This window comes from Mirounga leonina, unplaced genomic scaffold, assembly GCF_011800145.1.
Source record: "Mirounga leonina isolate KUSES-001 unplaced genomic scaffold, KU_Mleo_1.0 Mir_94, whole genome shotgun sequence".
NCBI lineage: Eukaryota > Metazoa > Chordata > Mammalia > Carnivora > Phocidae > Mirounga > Mirounga leonina.
Window position 1 is genome coordinate 21,417,560 of NW_023270855.1, and position 15,849 is coordinate 21,433,408.

General features: G+C 41.7%; 1 protein-coding gene across 7 annotated transcripts in view; it reads left to right on the forward strand.

Annotated features, from left to right (window-relative positions):
- The window catches only part of FOXP1 (forkhead box P1), a 580,801-nt gene that overhangs the window by 405,846 nt on the left and 159,106 nt on the right, over positions 1-15,849 (forward strand). The window contains exon 1 of one of the 7 annotated variants that reach the window (XM_034998708.1): positions 2,440-4,877. The exons of 4 other annotated variants lie outside the window; for them this stretch is intronic. In XM_034998708.1, the coding sequence (XP_034854599.1) occupies positions 4,692-4,877 (186 nt within the window). In that variant the 5' untranslated portion in view covers positions 2,440-4,691. Of the gene's footprint in view, positions 1-2,439; positions 4,878-15,849 lie in introns of those variants that run through there. 2 more of the 7 variants (XM_034998707.1, XM_034998705.1) reach the window with 2 other exon arrangements.

Consider the following 15,849-nt stretch of genomic DNA (forward strand, 5'->3'; position numbering starts at 1 on the left):
TCGGTTTAGAGGGAGTTAAACTTTTCACAGTTTTCTGGATTGTTTGCAGTTCAGTCCTGTGCAGCATAATGAAAGTTTTCTAGCCATCTGTTGTTAAGCTGGTGGTGAGCAAGGCCAGTATATCCAAACAAAGTTCTGGCCTGCCGTAAACTGAACCTGTCAGTTTAGCATAGCTTTGCTGACCCCTCCAAGGAATAGGGCAGCCCTGGGTACCAGGCACTCACTGCATAGAGCTTTCAAAGGGGAACTATTTTGGGGGAGGAGTGAGGGGGCCTGTTTACTTTTCCCTTGGTGTTCCTCTCCCTGGCTTGGGCTAGTTTATACTTAATCTTTATGTGGATAAATGGACACTCGTCCCGCCCCCCCTTCTTAGAGCGGCAGGCATTGCTTCTTAATAGGGGATTGTAACTTTTAGAACAAGGTATGAGTGTCCATAAAACCTGGTGTGGCGGCTGTGATTGGAAAGGGTCTTCTGTGAAGTTATTTTTGTTAAATTGTTTTGTCTTTCCGTGTTTGGGGACAAATAGTCCAGGCACTGCAAGCTCCTGTATTTCTTACTTACCTTATATAACTAAAAGTGTTTCACAGCTTTAAAGGGACTTTTTTTTTTTTTGCCCCTTTTCTTCTGCACTTTGTGTTTTCCCTCAGAAGTGAGTACACAGCAGAACTTAGTGGAGCCGCCATTTGACAGTGCTCCCAGCTGTCTGCGGTGTTACCTGCTTCTCTGTTCTCGTTTGCAAGGTGCATCTCTTGCTTTTAATTGCCTAGCTTAACCATAAAATAATTTCATTGTTCCGTGGTATTTTTTTTCTGTAGTAAATGTTTAATTCCCGTTTTCTCCTTAGCAGTGTTTACTTGACTCTATAGGAAATATCCCTATATGTTCAGATTCTTGATATATACATAAAAACATATATATGTATGTGTGTGTGTACATGTACGTACACACACACACACACACACACACCTGTCTAAGCCTGCCCCTAACCCTTGCTGGTTTCCTTTTGTTAATGACACCCTGTAGGTGCTGCTGTATTTTTATCTTGGTCTTGCTGTAGTATATTTCCTGTCCAGCATTGGTTACATTTGTGTTCTGTTAAGAGGGGGCTCTGGGGAGCCATTGTCAAACCTCTGTATCCATCTCAATTCATTAAAATATCCAGGGAGATTGGCCACTGTCATTGAATAACTTATGTCAGCCACTCCCCTGGCTGCCTCAGCCCCTAGATGAGAAGCAGACCACAGTCCCACACAGTAACAAAGGAAAAAGGCACGGAAAGGATGCACGTTTGTCTTAAGCACCAATGTGAAAGGGTCTGGGTTCAACTTTAACGGCAGTCAAGGAATCTACAAGGGTCAGGCATTCCATAAATGGAGGGGAGGGGGAGCAGAAGAAGCAAAGGGATAAACAAGGAGATACAAGGCTTCCCCTTTAAGGGACAGGGAGTATTGCAGTAGTGAAAAATACTCAATTTAAAATTTAAATGAGTGCACTTACTTGGAAATACCATACAGTCATAATCTGTTTGTAAGGTGACTGACATATAAAGTGCTTTTTTGTTTTAAGGTAAAAAAATGTATTCGGGGTAGAGTTTCGGGTGTAAATGTCAGGTGCAACGTAACGTCTACTCACTGCAAGAGTCAAGCAAATAACCTTGGCATTTAGGACACTGCCTTTTAGAACACGAAATTGTATTTTGTTGTGTGCCCTTTTTTTTTTAAGGAGGACTACATTAAGGGGTCACCTATTAGCTGTGTTTTTGCTGTCTTAAACTCAGCCCTCCTGTCTATTAAAATCAAACCACTGTGTAAACATTCCAGTGTTGTTCTTGGTCTCTACAGTGGCCACGGGGATCAGGTTTCACCTGCCTGCACATCTTCAAGCAATTAGAGCAATTAGCGTGAAGCCATTTCACATTCAAGGATTCAAGGTCTATGGTGACATTCAAGTCCAGAAGTCTGAAAGGGAGAGAGGAAGCGGCCTGGAGCACGGCTACTATTCCATGGCCCTGAGCAGACAATTTCTCTTTTAAAAATGGGAGCTCTTTAATGATATTATTATGAGGTTTTTAAATGACATATCAAAAGTTGTTTATATCCAAAAAAAAGCCCCAATAGTCATTTAATTATACTAATGAAGGTCTTTATACATGGCAGATTTTTTAAAAAGACCTTCAGCGGCCCTGAGAAATGGAGGGTTGCTCCTTACCCCACTGGTGGTAGTGACAGCATTCTTTGTGGAAGAAGAATATGTCTTAGAATATATAAGGGAATGGAATAAGCATTCTCTTTTTTTCATGGTAGACCTCCCTGTTTTGGGTAAACGTAATAACTACAGCAACATAGGATACTTAGTTGGGAGATTTTTGGAGTTTTTTTTTTTTTTTTTTAGGTTAGGGAGGAAGACATGGAACTAGGGCAATTTAAAGATCAATAATCAGCTTTAGCAAATCAGCTGTGTAGGCATGAGAGAAGGTAACTTTTAAGAATAGTCTTAGAATCCAGTAGGGTTTTTGTTTTGTTTGCTTGTTTGTGTTTTTTACATTTGTAACTAAGTTACGCAGACATCTTGTTTGCATGAGGCGAGCCCTTAAACTGATTACATCTTTTTAAATAGGCTAGTACATTTCTTAAATCTACATTATACTGTTGATTTATTGTGCAAAAGGGGGGAGGGGCATTTTTAAAAATCCTAGGGTGCTGCAGAAGATCTGGCTCTGTAGTCCCAGAGGGATGTGCAGAATCAGGAGGAACCACAGGCTAAGTTACAAGGTGGAATTCTATTTCCCTTCTGCTGCCCATTCATGTTGTGTTTGTTGACAAACAGCCCTGAGGACAGAATTGCTGGGAGAGTTACCTTTTCTTTATGTGTACTGACTTTGATTAGAATAAGAGGCTTATTTTAAAAGAAAAATTGTGTACCTCTAAGAAAGATCTTGTGATAATTCCTTTATGGAATTGTACTAGGGGGCTTCAGAGCTACTAGGTGTTGAGCACTTCTCTGTCTGTAGGACTGAAGGCATCTATCTATTTTTGTGACTGAGGCTAGGGCGTTTGTGCTCATTTGGTAACTAGCCATGTCAGGGAACTAGAGTCCTTAGAGCTCTCTAGCCCCATCTCGAACTACTTAGAGCCTTTCTGTGGAGAGACGCTCTTCCCGACCGCCCACTTGCATGGCGCCCAGGCTATGTGTCTTTTGAAACTGCATTGCAGAGCAGATGCAGGGGATGCTAATAAAATGCAGCATGCTGGACCCTGAGCAAGGTAAGGGTCTGCCTCTTCCCCCTGCCTTTTGGAAACAGATTGCTAGGAAACCATTTGCAGCGTTTATCACTGGACCAGCTGAGTCAGACAGGAACATTTGAATTGGATACCCCACCCCTCCTAAAAGTGAAGAGGCAGTCAAGGAAGCGCTGTGGGGCTCAGAAGGGAGGTGAGGCAGTAAACCAGATCTTTCCCATTGTTTTTTTTCTCCTAGCCTAGTCCTCTGTTTCTATGATCTGCCTTTTGAACTGTGTTTGTGGCTGATCAGTTCCACCTAATATGTCTCTTGATTTCTGCTATTGTAATACTCAGGCGACATGCTGTTCTCTTCATTTTTATAAGCTTTAGATGCTTCTGCCTGTCATATTCTGGCGGTTTATCTTCAGCGTCTGGATTTGCTTTCAGACTTGAATGTCTATCAAGCTGCCGTTGCTTTGAATGTGAGATCAAAAGAAGATGAATTCCAGTAAAAAATTTCCTTCCATGAAGAAAAGATTGGGGCCTATGTAAACATCCCACTGACAGTTCCCAATGAGTTATTTTAGCCGAGTATTAGCACCTGGATGACAGACAGTCCAGCATTCCATGCTAAATAACAAATCAGTTGCTTCCGTGGCAGAAGAACATTGCCACAACAGCAATACATTTTCAGAAGGAATCCTTTTCTTCCTCCCCCCCTTCCCCCTGTTTCTTTTTTTATTGAATATGGCTGTTCAGCTCCTCATCTTATTTTTCAAGCTGACTTGTTCTGCCTTTAGCAGTTTACTTTTCTTTACAGTATCTGTCAAGTTACTCGGGTGACGGAAGACAGGACTTCTGATAATTAGTTTGGGGTGGGTTAAGGAGTGTTCGAGTAGACAAGCTAGGCATCTGGAGATAAACAGGTAGTTTGGTTGATTGCAGAGAAGGAAAATGTAAAGGAAAAGCAGCAAAAGCAAGATCAAGGGCATATCCCGGGAATGTGGGACGATATGTTCTTTAAAAATACATGTGACAAATTCCTCTAAAGTCTGTAGAATCTGGGTTTTCTTTCTTTCTTCCCTATTTTTTTTTTTTTTATTTTTGAAAAGCATCCTGCCTATGTAAATGTCACCACAAAAATATCTCAAGAGCAGGTTTCCCGAAACACTGTCGGTGTGTATTTGTCTGCAAGAATGAGCCTTTTGGCGAGGGCTCGGTCTGGCCAGGGCACACTTCTGATGCTATGTCGCTGCTTGCAGACCTGGAGTGATTTAGATACGTGTAGCATTAATAGATTTCTTTAAGTGCTAAATGCAACTTTGAAAATTACCTGCAAGCTCCAACTGATCTTTCAACTTTGAAAGTGAAGAATTACTTGAGGAATTCTTGTGGTTTCTTTGTCATTTAGTGAGAGCCCAGCCAGCTACTGTGGAGGCAAGCGTCCCTGAGGTTGCCTACAAAGGGCAATGTTCCAGTGTGTTTTCTCCTCGAGCGTGCTTCAGCCGCACAGCACTTCCTGTTTATTCAAACATCTTTTTTACCACTCGGCAACCCCCGCTTCACAGAAACAGCCAGAACCCATCTACAGCAAGAAGACGGAAATCCAAAGGCAGACAGTGCGAGCTCACTCCGTCAAACTCTTCATTTTCTCTGTAAGTGTCCAGAGAAAAAAAAAAGGAAAAGGAACATTTTTTGTGGGGTTAAACTTTTAAACTAGGGATCCGCTCCTGCGCAGACATTCTCTGAAGGGCAAAATAAGATGATCCAACTTGTTTACTGCTTTCTCTCCCACCCCCCTCCCTCCCTCTTCTCTCCATCAAAGGCAGTGTTCTTTTTAGAGATTTGAGAAGACCGGTTGGTTCTAACTCCTCGTTAATTCACTCTTGCTTTCAAACGGGTCTTGGGATATAATCAGCTAAGGACGCAGCCGAGTGTCGTCGGGACAGTTTTATAAGCTTGAATGTAGTTTAGAACCTCCTCTGCTTATTTGTGACTTTGTTTTGTGTTGCCTTCTTTTTCTTCCTGTTATTACAAGTGGCGAGAGGGTGCAGGGATGGTGCCTTTTGTAACTCTGCCTCTGCAGAATTGTCCTCTGATGTTTGCATCATGACACCGTCATCACTTGTAAATCGGTCTTGATAATATTTGTACCAATTTCATGCCAATAAAAGTCAGACTGCTGAAACAAGCACGGTCATTATCTCATTCATACGACTATTGTTTAAACGGAGTGGGCTGCGAAAGGAAAGAGAAAGCCCGCCTCACTTTCCGCGATGGTTGTTAACTTTGATGTTGGAAAGCTCTTTTCAAAATTCTCCTTGTGGGTAATTAGTATGGCAGGGAAAGCCCTTGGACCTGGGCTGCTGCTTCGCTCCGTGTCCAGGAGCGGATGGGATTGCTCTCAGAGCCCTTTCTGGTGAAATGAGTTTCTTAACACATGGTTTGACATTTTTTTTTCAAGGGTTCCACCTTTTCCTGTCTGATGTCCTCACCCCTTGCGCCTTCCCCCCCACCTCCCTCCGCACCCTTCCCCCAACTCTGACCCCCAACTTCACTATAACTGGTAAGCCAGGTGCTAATTTTTTTTTTTTAACTATGTACTGGTCTGGGAATAGACAGGAAATGGAAAATTAGCTCTTTGATCTTAAGGGAATTGTTATTACTCTGAACCTTGTTTGTTAGTCCCCAGACTAAATATCCTTAAGTTTTATTGTCTAAAACAGCATCTGTTAGAATAGAGAAAGAAATAAGCTCTGTAGTTGTCCGAACCGCTCATGGAAGACATATTTAAATAAATAAAATAAGTGCGGGTGTGTGTGCGCGCGCGTGTGTGTGCATGTGCGAGTGTGTGTGTGTGTGTGTGTGTTGGTCTGCTGGCTTTTTTAACGTTCAGAAGTTGTTCTCCTTTGCAGAAAAAAAAATTATGTTTGCGACTGCCTTAAGGACAATTTGTTTAACAGTAGGAGTAATTGCAGGGAAAATGGAAAGAGTGACTGGAGGTATTTACTCAGATGTTAGTGTAGGTGTGGGGGCCGAAAACTCAGTGTGGGAACAGTGGGCTGCTCTTCTTGGTATCTCAGTCTATTTGATGACCATCAAATTTCCCAGCTCGCTGGTTTTGTTTTTTCTGGATGGCATGTTTGATTATTTATCAGAAGGGGAAGGGAGTAGCTGAAGCAAATAAACATGTGACCAAGTTCTGTTTTGTTTTCCACTCAGAAAGCCATGCCCTTTAACAGATATACAGAAAATAATAAATGCATTGTTTTATGATAAAAGGAAATTATATGTGTCATTTTTTTTTAAAAGGCGAGTGAGTTAACCCTTGAGACTCGGGAGCTTTTTTGACTTCTGAGAATTTGCCAGGCTTTTTACTGAGAATTAATCTATTGCGGTGTATGGTTTTATGGTGCCGGATTTCCCAGGATTAGTTGTTCAGCAGTTAGGCTTTTCTGGATGCTTTGCTTCGCTATGCCTGCCTCAGTAGCTCTACTTTTATGATGCGCCTGTGTGTATGTGGATGTGTGTGCAGACACATCAGTAGCTCTTGCACTTCTGCTGAATGCTGTCCTTGGACTTGAGATCTAAGCATGAACAGTTGAGTTAAAGGAAAATAAGCTGGAGTTTCTGTGACCAGTGTGCAGCATAATTTATTAGAGACCCACTTTGCTCCTCTCTTTAAAGGTGCCAGGCAGATACTATAATGCCAGGTAGCCACGTGTATGTACCTCATTGTCCCTCAAAAACACCATCCATACTTCAGTATTATGTAATGCATTGATGATCTTCGGGATTATTATCTCAGATCGAGGCCTCCTGAGACAGAGGAAAAGGCTCCAGTCTACATTAAATGTAGATTTTTAAAGCAAGCACGCCAAAAATATAATTTTATTGTTGTTTTAATTCTTGGGTGGGGTTTGCATAACTGTATGTAGACGTTCTCTATACTTAAGCCCGCTCTGACATATGTGCACACACCAGCACATTTTTAATAACTTCAAGGATGATTTTCTACAGAGGTTTCCTCTTTCCTCCACATCCTGAAAAGTGATGGGCATGATCCTAGCACGGTGCCTGGCCCTGTCATATCAAGCCCTATAAATCACAGTTGAAAATCTGCTTCGTGGCCTATGCTGTTTTGGAATGTGGATTGGAAACGTGCACACACAGGGATTCCCTCTTCATTGACTATATAAGGGAACAATGCAGCAGACACTCAAACATAGCACAGCCCCCGCCAGTCTGGCCCAGCATGTATGTCACTGGGAGGTGGCTTCACTCAGGAGAGGGCAGCGATGGAAGCAGGAGCCTCTCTCCCTCCTCTGTTGTCATCTTGGGTGACTCTCCAAAAGGCGGTTGGGTTGGATAATCATACTTTGTGCTTGGACAGAGCCCTTTGTTTGTGAAATCAAAGTGCCTGACTAATGCTAACTTGTTAATACTCAGAACACCCTTGGGACATAGGTAGGCTGCAAAGATTATCCCACTTTTGAGGTGGGAAAATGTCCTGTTGTTAAAAGAGTTTACAGTTTCCGGGTGTGTCTGTACTTAATGGTCAGGCTAGACCTGGAATGGGTATGATCTAGATGCCATGAGAAGCATTTTTCCGGTGCCATAGTCAGCCCTGACCACAGGCAGTCTCATGAGAAAGTGTTTTACCGTGAAGAAACCGGACTGGAAAATATAGCTAGTGCGTGGTATTGATGGTGGGGAAGGAGGAGCCCGTGAAGAGTATTGAAGCTTAATTTTAATCCATTTAGGGTCGAAGTGAGAGTTTTGTTGTTTTAAGATACAGCACGGGCTGGGATTTTTGATTTTTGTTTTATTTCACATTAACTCAATATGATGTTGGCAATTTAACTTCCACAAAAATCAAGTTCGTTTGTTCTTTGCAAAGAAACAGACCCTGCTTATTGGCTGTGCAAAGTTGAGTCAGAAGTTACTCTGTCGCCTGGTGCTTTGGGGGCAAAAGAATTGAAACATTCTGTTAACTCTAGATGTTACTATGTGATTCTTCAATCCTGGTGTGTCTTAAGCTTCCCTGCTATGGTTACTAAGCTCAGTGAAAAAATTAGTCATGTGCCATTTGCTGTTTAAAGTCTTTTGTTGAAAGCTTTTTCAGAAGTCTCAAGAGTAGGGTGGTAGTATTTAGGTTGTTAGGTCCCCAGTACTGTTTATTTGAACCTGAGTATAGAAATTAGATTTGAAAACTCTCTGTTAAAATGTGTTTTTAATTTTAAAAAGTAATTCTCAAAAGACCATAAATAATATGATTTCCAGTTTTGCTTAAGAAAATTACTTCCCTTAAGCATACTCCCAAATGTTGACAATGTACCAATATGTAGGTGATGATATGACACTTTATTTTTTCTTTTCCTAATTAATGTATGTGTCCTCCTTATCTTCTGCCATGAGCTTATTACTTTCATAATCAATGATCATGTTTGAAGCGCTTTTTGAAATCACTGAAGAATCACTTACTGAATGTCCAACCCTAGCCTGTGTACTTTACATGTATTCATTGTGATGCAGGAACTGTTATCTCCTCCCATTCTTACAGATGAAGAAACTGAGGCACAGAGAGGTTAAGTAACTTACCCAAAGTCACACAGCTAGCCAGTGGTGGAGCTGGGGTTCGAATCAGGTAGACTGGGTTCACATCCCGACTGGTGGATGCTCCACCAGCATGCTTGCTGCTTCTGTGTAAATACATTCATATTTCTTAAAGCTAACTTCTTTTTCTTTGGAATTGCTGTGATTCTCTCAAGGTCAGTAATTCCCCCAAATTCCCAGAGAATCCCTATTTCTTCATGTGTGAAGACTCAAGTTCCACCTTATGCTAAACTGTGGTTACTGGAAGTCCCAAAAGTCATTGTCACACTATGAGCACAGCTCACTGAACACAGCTGCCCATCTGATGAACAAAGTTTTGTTTTTAATCTCCTTTTTCAGAAAATGTTTTTAATTCCTTGACCAGAGCCATCAAATCTATTTTTCTTTTGCCATATTCTCTATCTGTAGTATATGCATATATATTTATATTTATATAAAAGATAAAATCTTCAGAAAGCTTCCTATAGGATTACCTTTGTGGATTCAATTCTTCTAAACATTTCTAATTTTTTTTTCCCCTTAAAGATCTGTTCTGTTTAGCACGTAGTTCTAGATCTCTGTGAATGGAAGAATTCCAAATCCACGGATCTGTGGATTAGTGGCCATTTTGGGTCGTGTCATTCCCGAAGTACAAGTGAAGGGATTCTAATCCAAACTGTATGACCTTTGGCATATTATGTAAACGTTCTGTTTATGTAAAGCACTTCAGAAGCAAGCCAGACCCACAGTTGGCATTCAGTGTCAGCGATCAGCTTCTTGTTCACCAGCAGCAGCGGCATGACCATCATCATCTCCTGCTAGCTCACTGTTCGGCCTCAAGGCAGCCATTCCTGCCTCATTGTTCTAAGAGTCAGGGCAAGGTCTGCTGAGGGCTTGATGAGGGTCAGAAAGAGCCAGGCTTGTTCAGGTGTTTTTGCCAGCAGAAAGAGCCGGGACTCTTGGCTGCAAGTCATCTGTGTGACCATGGGCAAATCACAGATTCCCTCTTGCCCTCAGCCTGCTTTTTGTGCAACAAACTGTGTCTGCCTTAGATTCCTTTTGGTTCAACAGAGGGTGCTGTGGTTTTCTCGTTGTCTCTATAAAGAGGGCGGTGACCTGTTTGAGATTACTGGGAAATAGGAATGTTTGCTTTCGACAAAACACATTTTCGTAGGTATGTGGTAATGTAGTAATATGTTATATTTAATAAATAATTATCATGTACAGGTACTGTGCTAAGGACTTTCCATGCACACTTCACGTAATGCTTATAATTAACCTCTCTGTTTCTGTGTTTCTGTATGTGTTAACTGAGTGTAATAATTGATTTTTTTTTTTAAGATTTATTTTTTTTTAGAGAAAGAGTACATGAACGGGGGCAGGGAGAGGGAGAGAGAATCCTCAAGCAGACTCCCCACTGAGCACAGAACCCGAAGCGGGGCTTGATCCCACAACCCTGAGATCATGACCTGAGCCGAAGTCAAGAGTCAGATGCCCCACTGACTGAGCCACCCAAGCGTCACTTAACTGGGTGTAATAATCCCTCAAAGAATTATGAAAATTAAATGAGATAATGTGTCTGTACTCTTCAGTACCTGTCTGGTAATAAATAGTCAAAAAATTACAACTTTCGTCATTATCTTCCTCATCCCCATTAACCAGGAACCAAAGCAGGTTTAAGAATACAGTTATTTGGAAATGCAAATCACAACATAGGAAGATAGTGCCTTACAGCTGTTAGGATGGCTATTGTCAAAAAGACAAGAAATAGCAATTGTTGGCGAGGATGTGGATAAAAAGGAACCATCGTGCACTGTTGGTAGGAATGTTAAATTGGTGCAGCCACTGTGGAAAACAGTATGGAGGTTCCATAAAAAATTAAAAATAGCACTATTGGGGCGCCTGGGTGGCTCAGTCGTTGGGCGTCTGCCTTCGGCTCAGGTCATGATCTCAGGGTCCTGGGGTCAAGCCCCGCATCAGGCTCCCTGCTTGGCAGGAGGCCTGCTTCTCCCTCTCCCACTCCCCCTGCTTGTGTTCCCTCTCTCGCTGTATCTCTCTCGGTCAAATAAATAAAATCTTTAAAAATAAATAAATAAATAAATAAAGATAGCACTATTATATGATCCATGAATTCCACTTCTGGATACATATCCAGATGAAATGAAATCACTACCTCAAAAAGATACCTTCACTGCCACATTCATAGCAGCATTATTTATAATAGCCAAGACAAGGAAATAACCTAAGTGTCCATTGATGGATGACTAGATAAAGAAAATGTGGTATGTACGGACTATTATTCACCCATAAAAAAGAAGGAAATCCTGCCATTTGCAACAACAGGGATGGACCTTAGGGGCACTGTGCTGAGTGAAATAAGTCAAACAGAGAAAGACAAATACTGCATAATCTCACTCATATGTGGAATCTAATGTAAGTAAACCCATAGAAACAGAACAGATTGGTGATTGCCAGAGGTGGGGAGTGGGGGTGAGAGGTGGGCAGGGGAATAAAGGTTGTCCAAAGCTACAAACTTAAGGTTTTAAGATAAGTAAGTTCTTCACCTGTAATAGGCAGCATGGTGACTGAAGTTAACCATATTGTATCATATATTTGAAAGTTGCTAAGAGAGTAGATCTTAAAAGTTCTTGTTATAAGGAAAAAGATTGTAACTATGTAAGGTTACATAGTAGATGTTAATTAAACTTACTATGGTAGTCATTTTGAGATATCTATCTGTATATCTTTATAGCACATAGATATCAAAACATACCTATATATGTCTAATCTATCACCATGGTGTACACCAAAAATTATAGTATTATATGTTAAGTGTATCTCAATAAAACTAAGAGGAAAAAAGCATCCAGAGAAAATGTTGTTTTTTTTTAAAGATTTTATTTTATTTATTAGAGAGAATGAGAGAGAGAGAGCATGAGAGGGAGGAGGGTCAGAGGGAGAAGCAGACTCCCCGCTGAGCAGGGAGCCCGACGTCGGACTCGATCCAGGGACTCCAGGATCATGACCAGAGCCGAAGGCAGCTGCCCAACCAACTGAGCCCCCCAGGTGCCCCGATAAAATGTTTTTTAATAAAAGATTATAGTGGGGCTACTGTGTGATTCAGTCAGTTGAGCATCCGACTCTTGGTTTCCGCTCAGGTCATGATCTTGAGGTCGTGGGATCAAGCCCTGCGTCAGGCTCTGTGCTCAGCATGGGGTCTGCCTCAGATTCTCTCTCCCTCTCCCTCCTGCTCTCCCTCCACCTCTCTCTCTCTCAAATAAATAAAAATAAAATCTTTTTTTAAAAGATTACAGTGGGGGCACCTGGGTGGCTCAGTCGTTAAGCGTCTGCCTTCGGCTCAGGTCATGATCCCAGGGTCCTGGGATCGAGCCCCGCATCGGGCTCCCTGCTCAGCTGGAAGCCTGCTTCTCCCTCTCCCGCTCCCCCTGCTTGTGTTCCCTCTCTCACTGTGTTTCTCTCTGTTAAATAAATAAATAAAAATCTTTTTAAAAAAAAAAAAAATAAATAAATAAATAAATAAAAGATTACAGTGATTTAATACTCCCCTCCCAACAAAAAGCAAGTGCTTATAGCAGAGTGTGAGAATCCACAGTGGGTTAAAAAAAAACATGGGCCAGCAATCAGGCTGGATCTGAAAGCCATGCCAGGTAGGTGGGAGAGATGGGTCTAACTTAGATGAAGGCAGAGCAAAGACACAGCTCTCCAGCGCCTGAGCTATGCTGGACTTGCATTCATTTATGAGAGGAAATCTGTGCTCTTTCAGTTCAGCCTCTCTGTCGTTGGCATTATGAAATGCTCTTTTTGAAAAATTCCAGCCTTGGCCCAGCTGAACCAGAGAACAGGGCGCTTGTCCCTACCAGGGCTTGAGGAAGGAATGAGCATCAATGGATGATGGCAACAGCATCAGTATCCTAAGAGAAGCTGGATGAACTCGGATAGGTAAAGAGGTGAAGCCCAGTGTAAGGGAGAACAGGTGTAGCTAGGTGCATTCATTCCTTCCAGTCTGCCTGCTTGGGGCTTGCTATCACAGCCGTAGAAGCTCAGGGCACTACAGGGATTCACAGCTAACATCAGTCGCTTAGGTCAGAGGACATCCTGGAACACTGCTGCTGGAAAGAATTAGATTATAAGCAGAGTTTTTAGGAAAAGGTAGAATTTATTAATTTTTTAATTTAATTTTTTAATTTTTTAACAACTCTATGGAGATATCTTTGACATAAATTGTATATGAATTAAAGTATACAACTTGATGTTTTTATACATATATATACATTGTGAAAAGATCACCACCCTGGAACTAACTTACCTGTCAACTCTACATTGTTACCCTTTTGTGTGTATAATGAGTTTTAACTTAAGAAGTATCCTCTTAGAAACAAATAATACATTATATGATAATTAAAAAAAAAAAAAAAAAAGAAGTATCCTCTTAGTGGGGTGCCTGGGTGGCTCAGTTGGTTGAGTACCTGACTCTTGATTTTGGCTCAGGTCATGATCTCAGGGTTGGGAGATGGAGCCCATGTTGGGTTCCACGCAGAGTCTGCTTCTCCCTCTCCCTCTGCTCCTCCCCCTGCTCTCTCTCTCTCTCTCAAATAAACAAATACATCTTTAAAAAAAAGAAAAAGAAATATCCTCTTAGCAAATTTCAAGCACACAATACGGTATTATTTACAGGCACCATGCTGTGCATAAGAATTCTAGTACATACTCATCCTGCATAACTAACTAAATCTTTGTACCCTTTGACCAACATCTCCCCATTTCCCACCCTCTAATCTCTGGCAGTCACCATTCTACTCTCCTTCTAGGAGTTCGACCTTCTTAGATTGCATATATATATAAGTGAGATCATGCAGTATTTGTCTGGAAAAAGTAGAATTTAAGTGGAGAAGACACGCAGATGCCTTTTAATGTGGGCAGCGAAGGGGAGGGCAAATTTGCAGATGTAGCCATGGCTCCAGAAGTCCTGGGAATGGAAGGATCTGGTTGAAGAAAGCAAGTCTTTTGTGTGGGGAAAAGAGGCAGGTAAAGTTACATTAAAAGATGTGATACTGGGAAGAGGCCTTTCCCTTCATCCTGAAAACAAAAGGACCTGCGTTCATTCATGCATGTTTGACTCTGTAGGACTGCATATCCCTTTGCCAGAATTACCTGCAGCCATATTTGGTCTAACCAGTGACCTTGGTAGAATGTGAGTGTCAAGTTGGCGTGAGACAGTGTTTGTTCGTTTTTGTTTTTCTGTCCTAGCCGTTTACTAGACTTGTGACCTTGGGCAAGTCACTGAACCTCACCATCTCTTGATTTTTCCACTTGAAATCGGTAATCATAAAACCTTGCCCTGCTTCCTTTTGAGATGTTGGGAACAAGAAAGAAGATAGTAAGTCTAAAGCAACTAATTGGCATAGTGCCTGGCCCATGGTAAGCAATTCAATACATTGTTTTTATTTTAGTACCCTAAATGCAGGGAGTTACTATACTCCCCGCTGTGTCTAGATGGTACTTATTTCTTAAATTGTTATACTAGTGTAATCTTCACTATTTGTAGTAACTGCCCTGAGAAATGTAAATTATTGGAGATGATGATGATGATGATGATTATAATTTTTGTCCTAGTTAACTTTGGCCAAGAGTGAGTAGTCCAAATTTTAGATTATTAGTCTGGTTTGGGTCTTTCCTCTCTTTCCACTTCGATTTCTTTTTTTTCTTTTCTTTTTTTTTGTCTTTCATCTCGGCTAGAATATTGCCTCTAAATTGGCTTTCAGTTTTGCTTCTTTTTCCAGTGTTCAGGTAAGGGAAGGAAAGTATTTTGCGAAGCAAAGCATTCATAAGTCATCCCAAGTATGTGTGACTTAGAAGGAGCAAAGGAATACAGCACCATATTTGTTTGAGCAGAAACTAGGTTCAGTGTTAGTAGTAAAATCATAGAAACCTCTCTATTATTTTGAACATGACTCTAGCCGGATTCTTCTTCTGCAGGCTTCAAAATTAGCAGGTCTCATCACAAAGGTTCAAAAAGATACGAATCTGGATTATTCATGAGAGTTGCTGGGCTGCATCCCCATAAAAGACAATTGCAGAAAGCAACAGGTTCATACAGCAAGTTAATAGATCCTTTTGATTCATTTATCCTTGCAGTTGACACTCCCCTCCCCCCCCATATTTTCTACTTTGGGAACTTGGAGAAGAAATGGGCCCATGTATTTATTTCTTTGGGGGCACAATCTGGTCCTTCCTTAACGAGGAGAAACGGGTTTGAAGCATCACCTGACTTAACATTTTAGACATTTGCTAATAAACTTGACTTCTGTTTTACTTCATTGCAATGCTCGTGTTGCCTACGGTCATGGCGCCCCAGGCTGTGGTCTTGCTGACTCGTTCAAGCTAGACAGGCTCAGGCTTGGGCAGCGCTTGGATGGACTCCCTCCAAGGACAACTCAGGTGCCGGAGACTCGGTGGTGATTCAGCGTCTGGCACTGGCTCCAGCAGGGAGCAGCCAGCCAGTGCCTCAACAAGGTGGTTATAGGGCCCTATGTTAATAGGTGGATGGAGTAGGAGTATGATGGCCGGGGGTTTTGTCTCCCCTTATATGAGACTTCAAACAGACTTCCTGACTGTTTATAGCCATTAAACTTATTTCAGCTGATTTTGCAAGAGGATCATAGATATCCTTTTTCTTTTTGTCTCTTGAAAATTCCTAACCTTTACCTTCTTTGACGGCAAGTATCCTCTATGTGGATACTTAAATAATAAAAACTACTCATAACTGCAAGTAAATATAGGGTTTTCTGACCCCTTTCTGCCCCTAGGTTTCCTTTGGGGGTGGGACTTGTAGCAGAATACCTCCTTCTGTTTAGGGCCTTCTGGTATTTCTGTGTCCGTGTCCTGTGTCCGTACTTGGGGCATGGGATCGTGTTTGAACCCTAGGGCACGAATGCTGGCAAATCATGGCATGGCACAACAGTGACCCAGCTCTGTTCTCCTTCAACCCAGTTCTTAAAAAAAAAAAAAGGA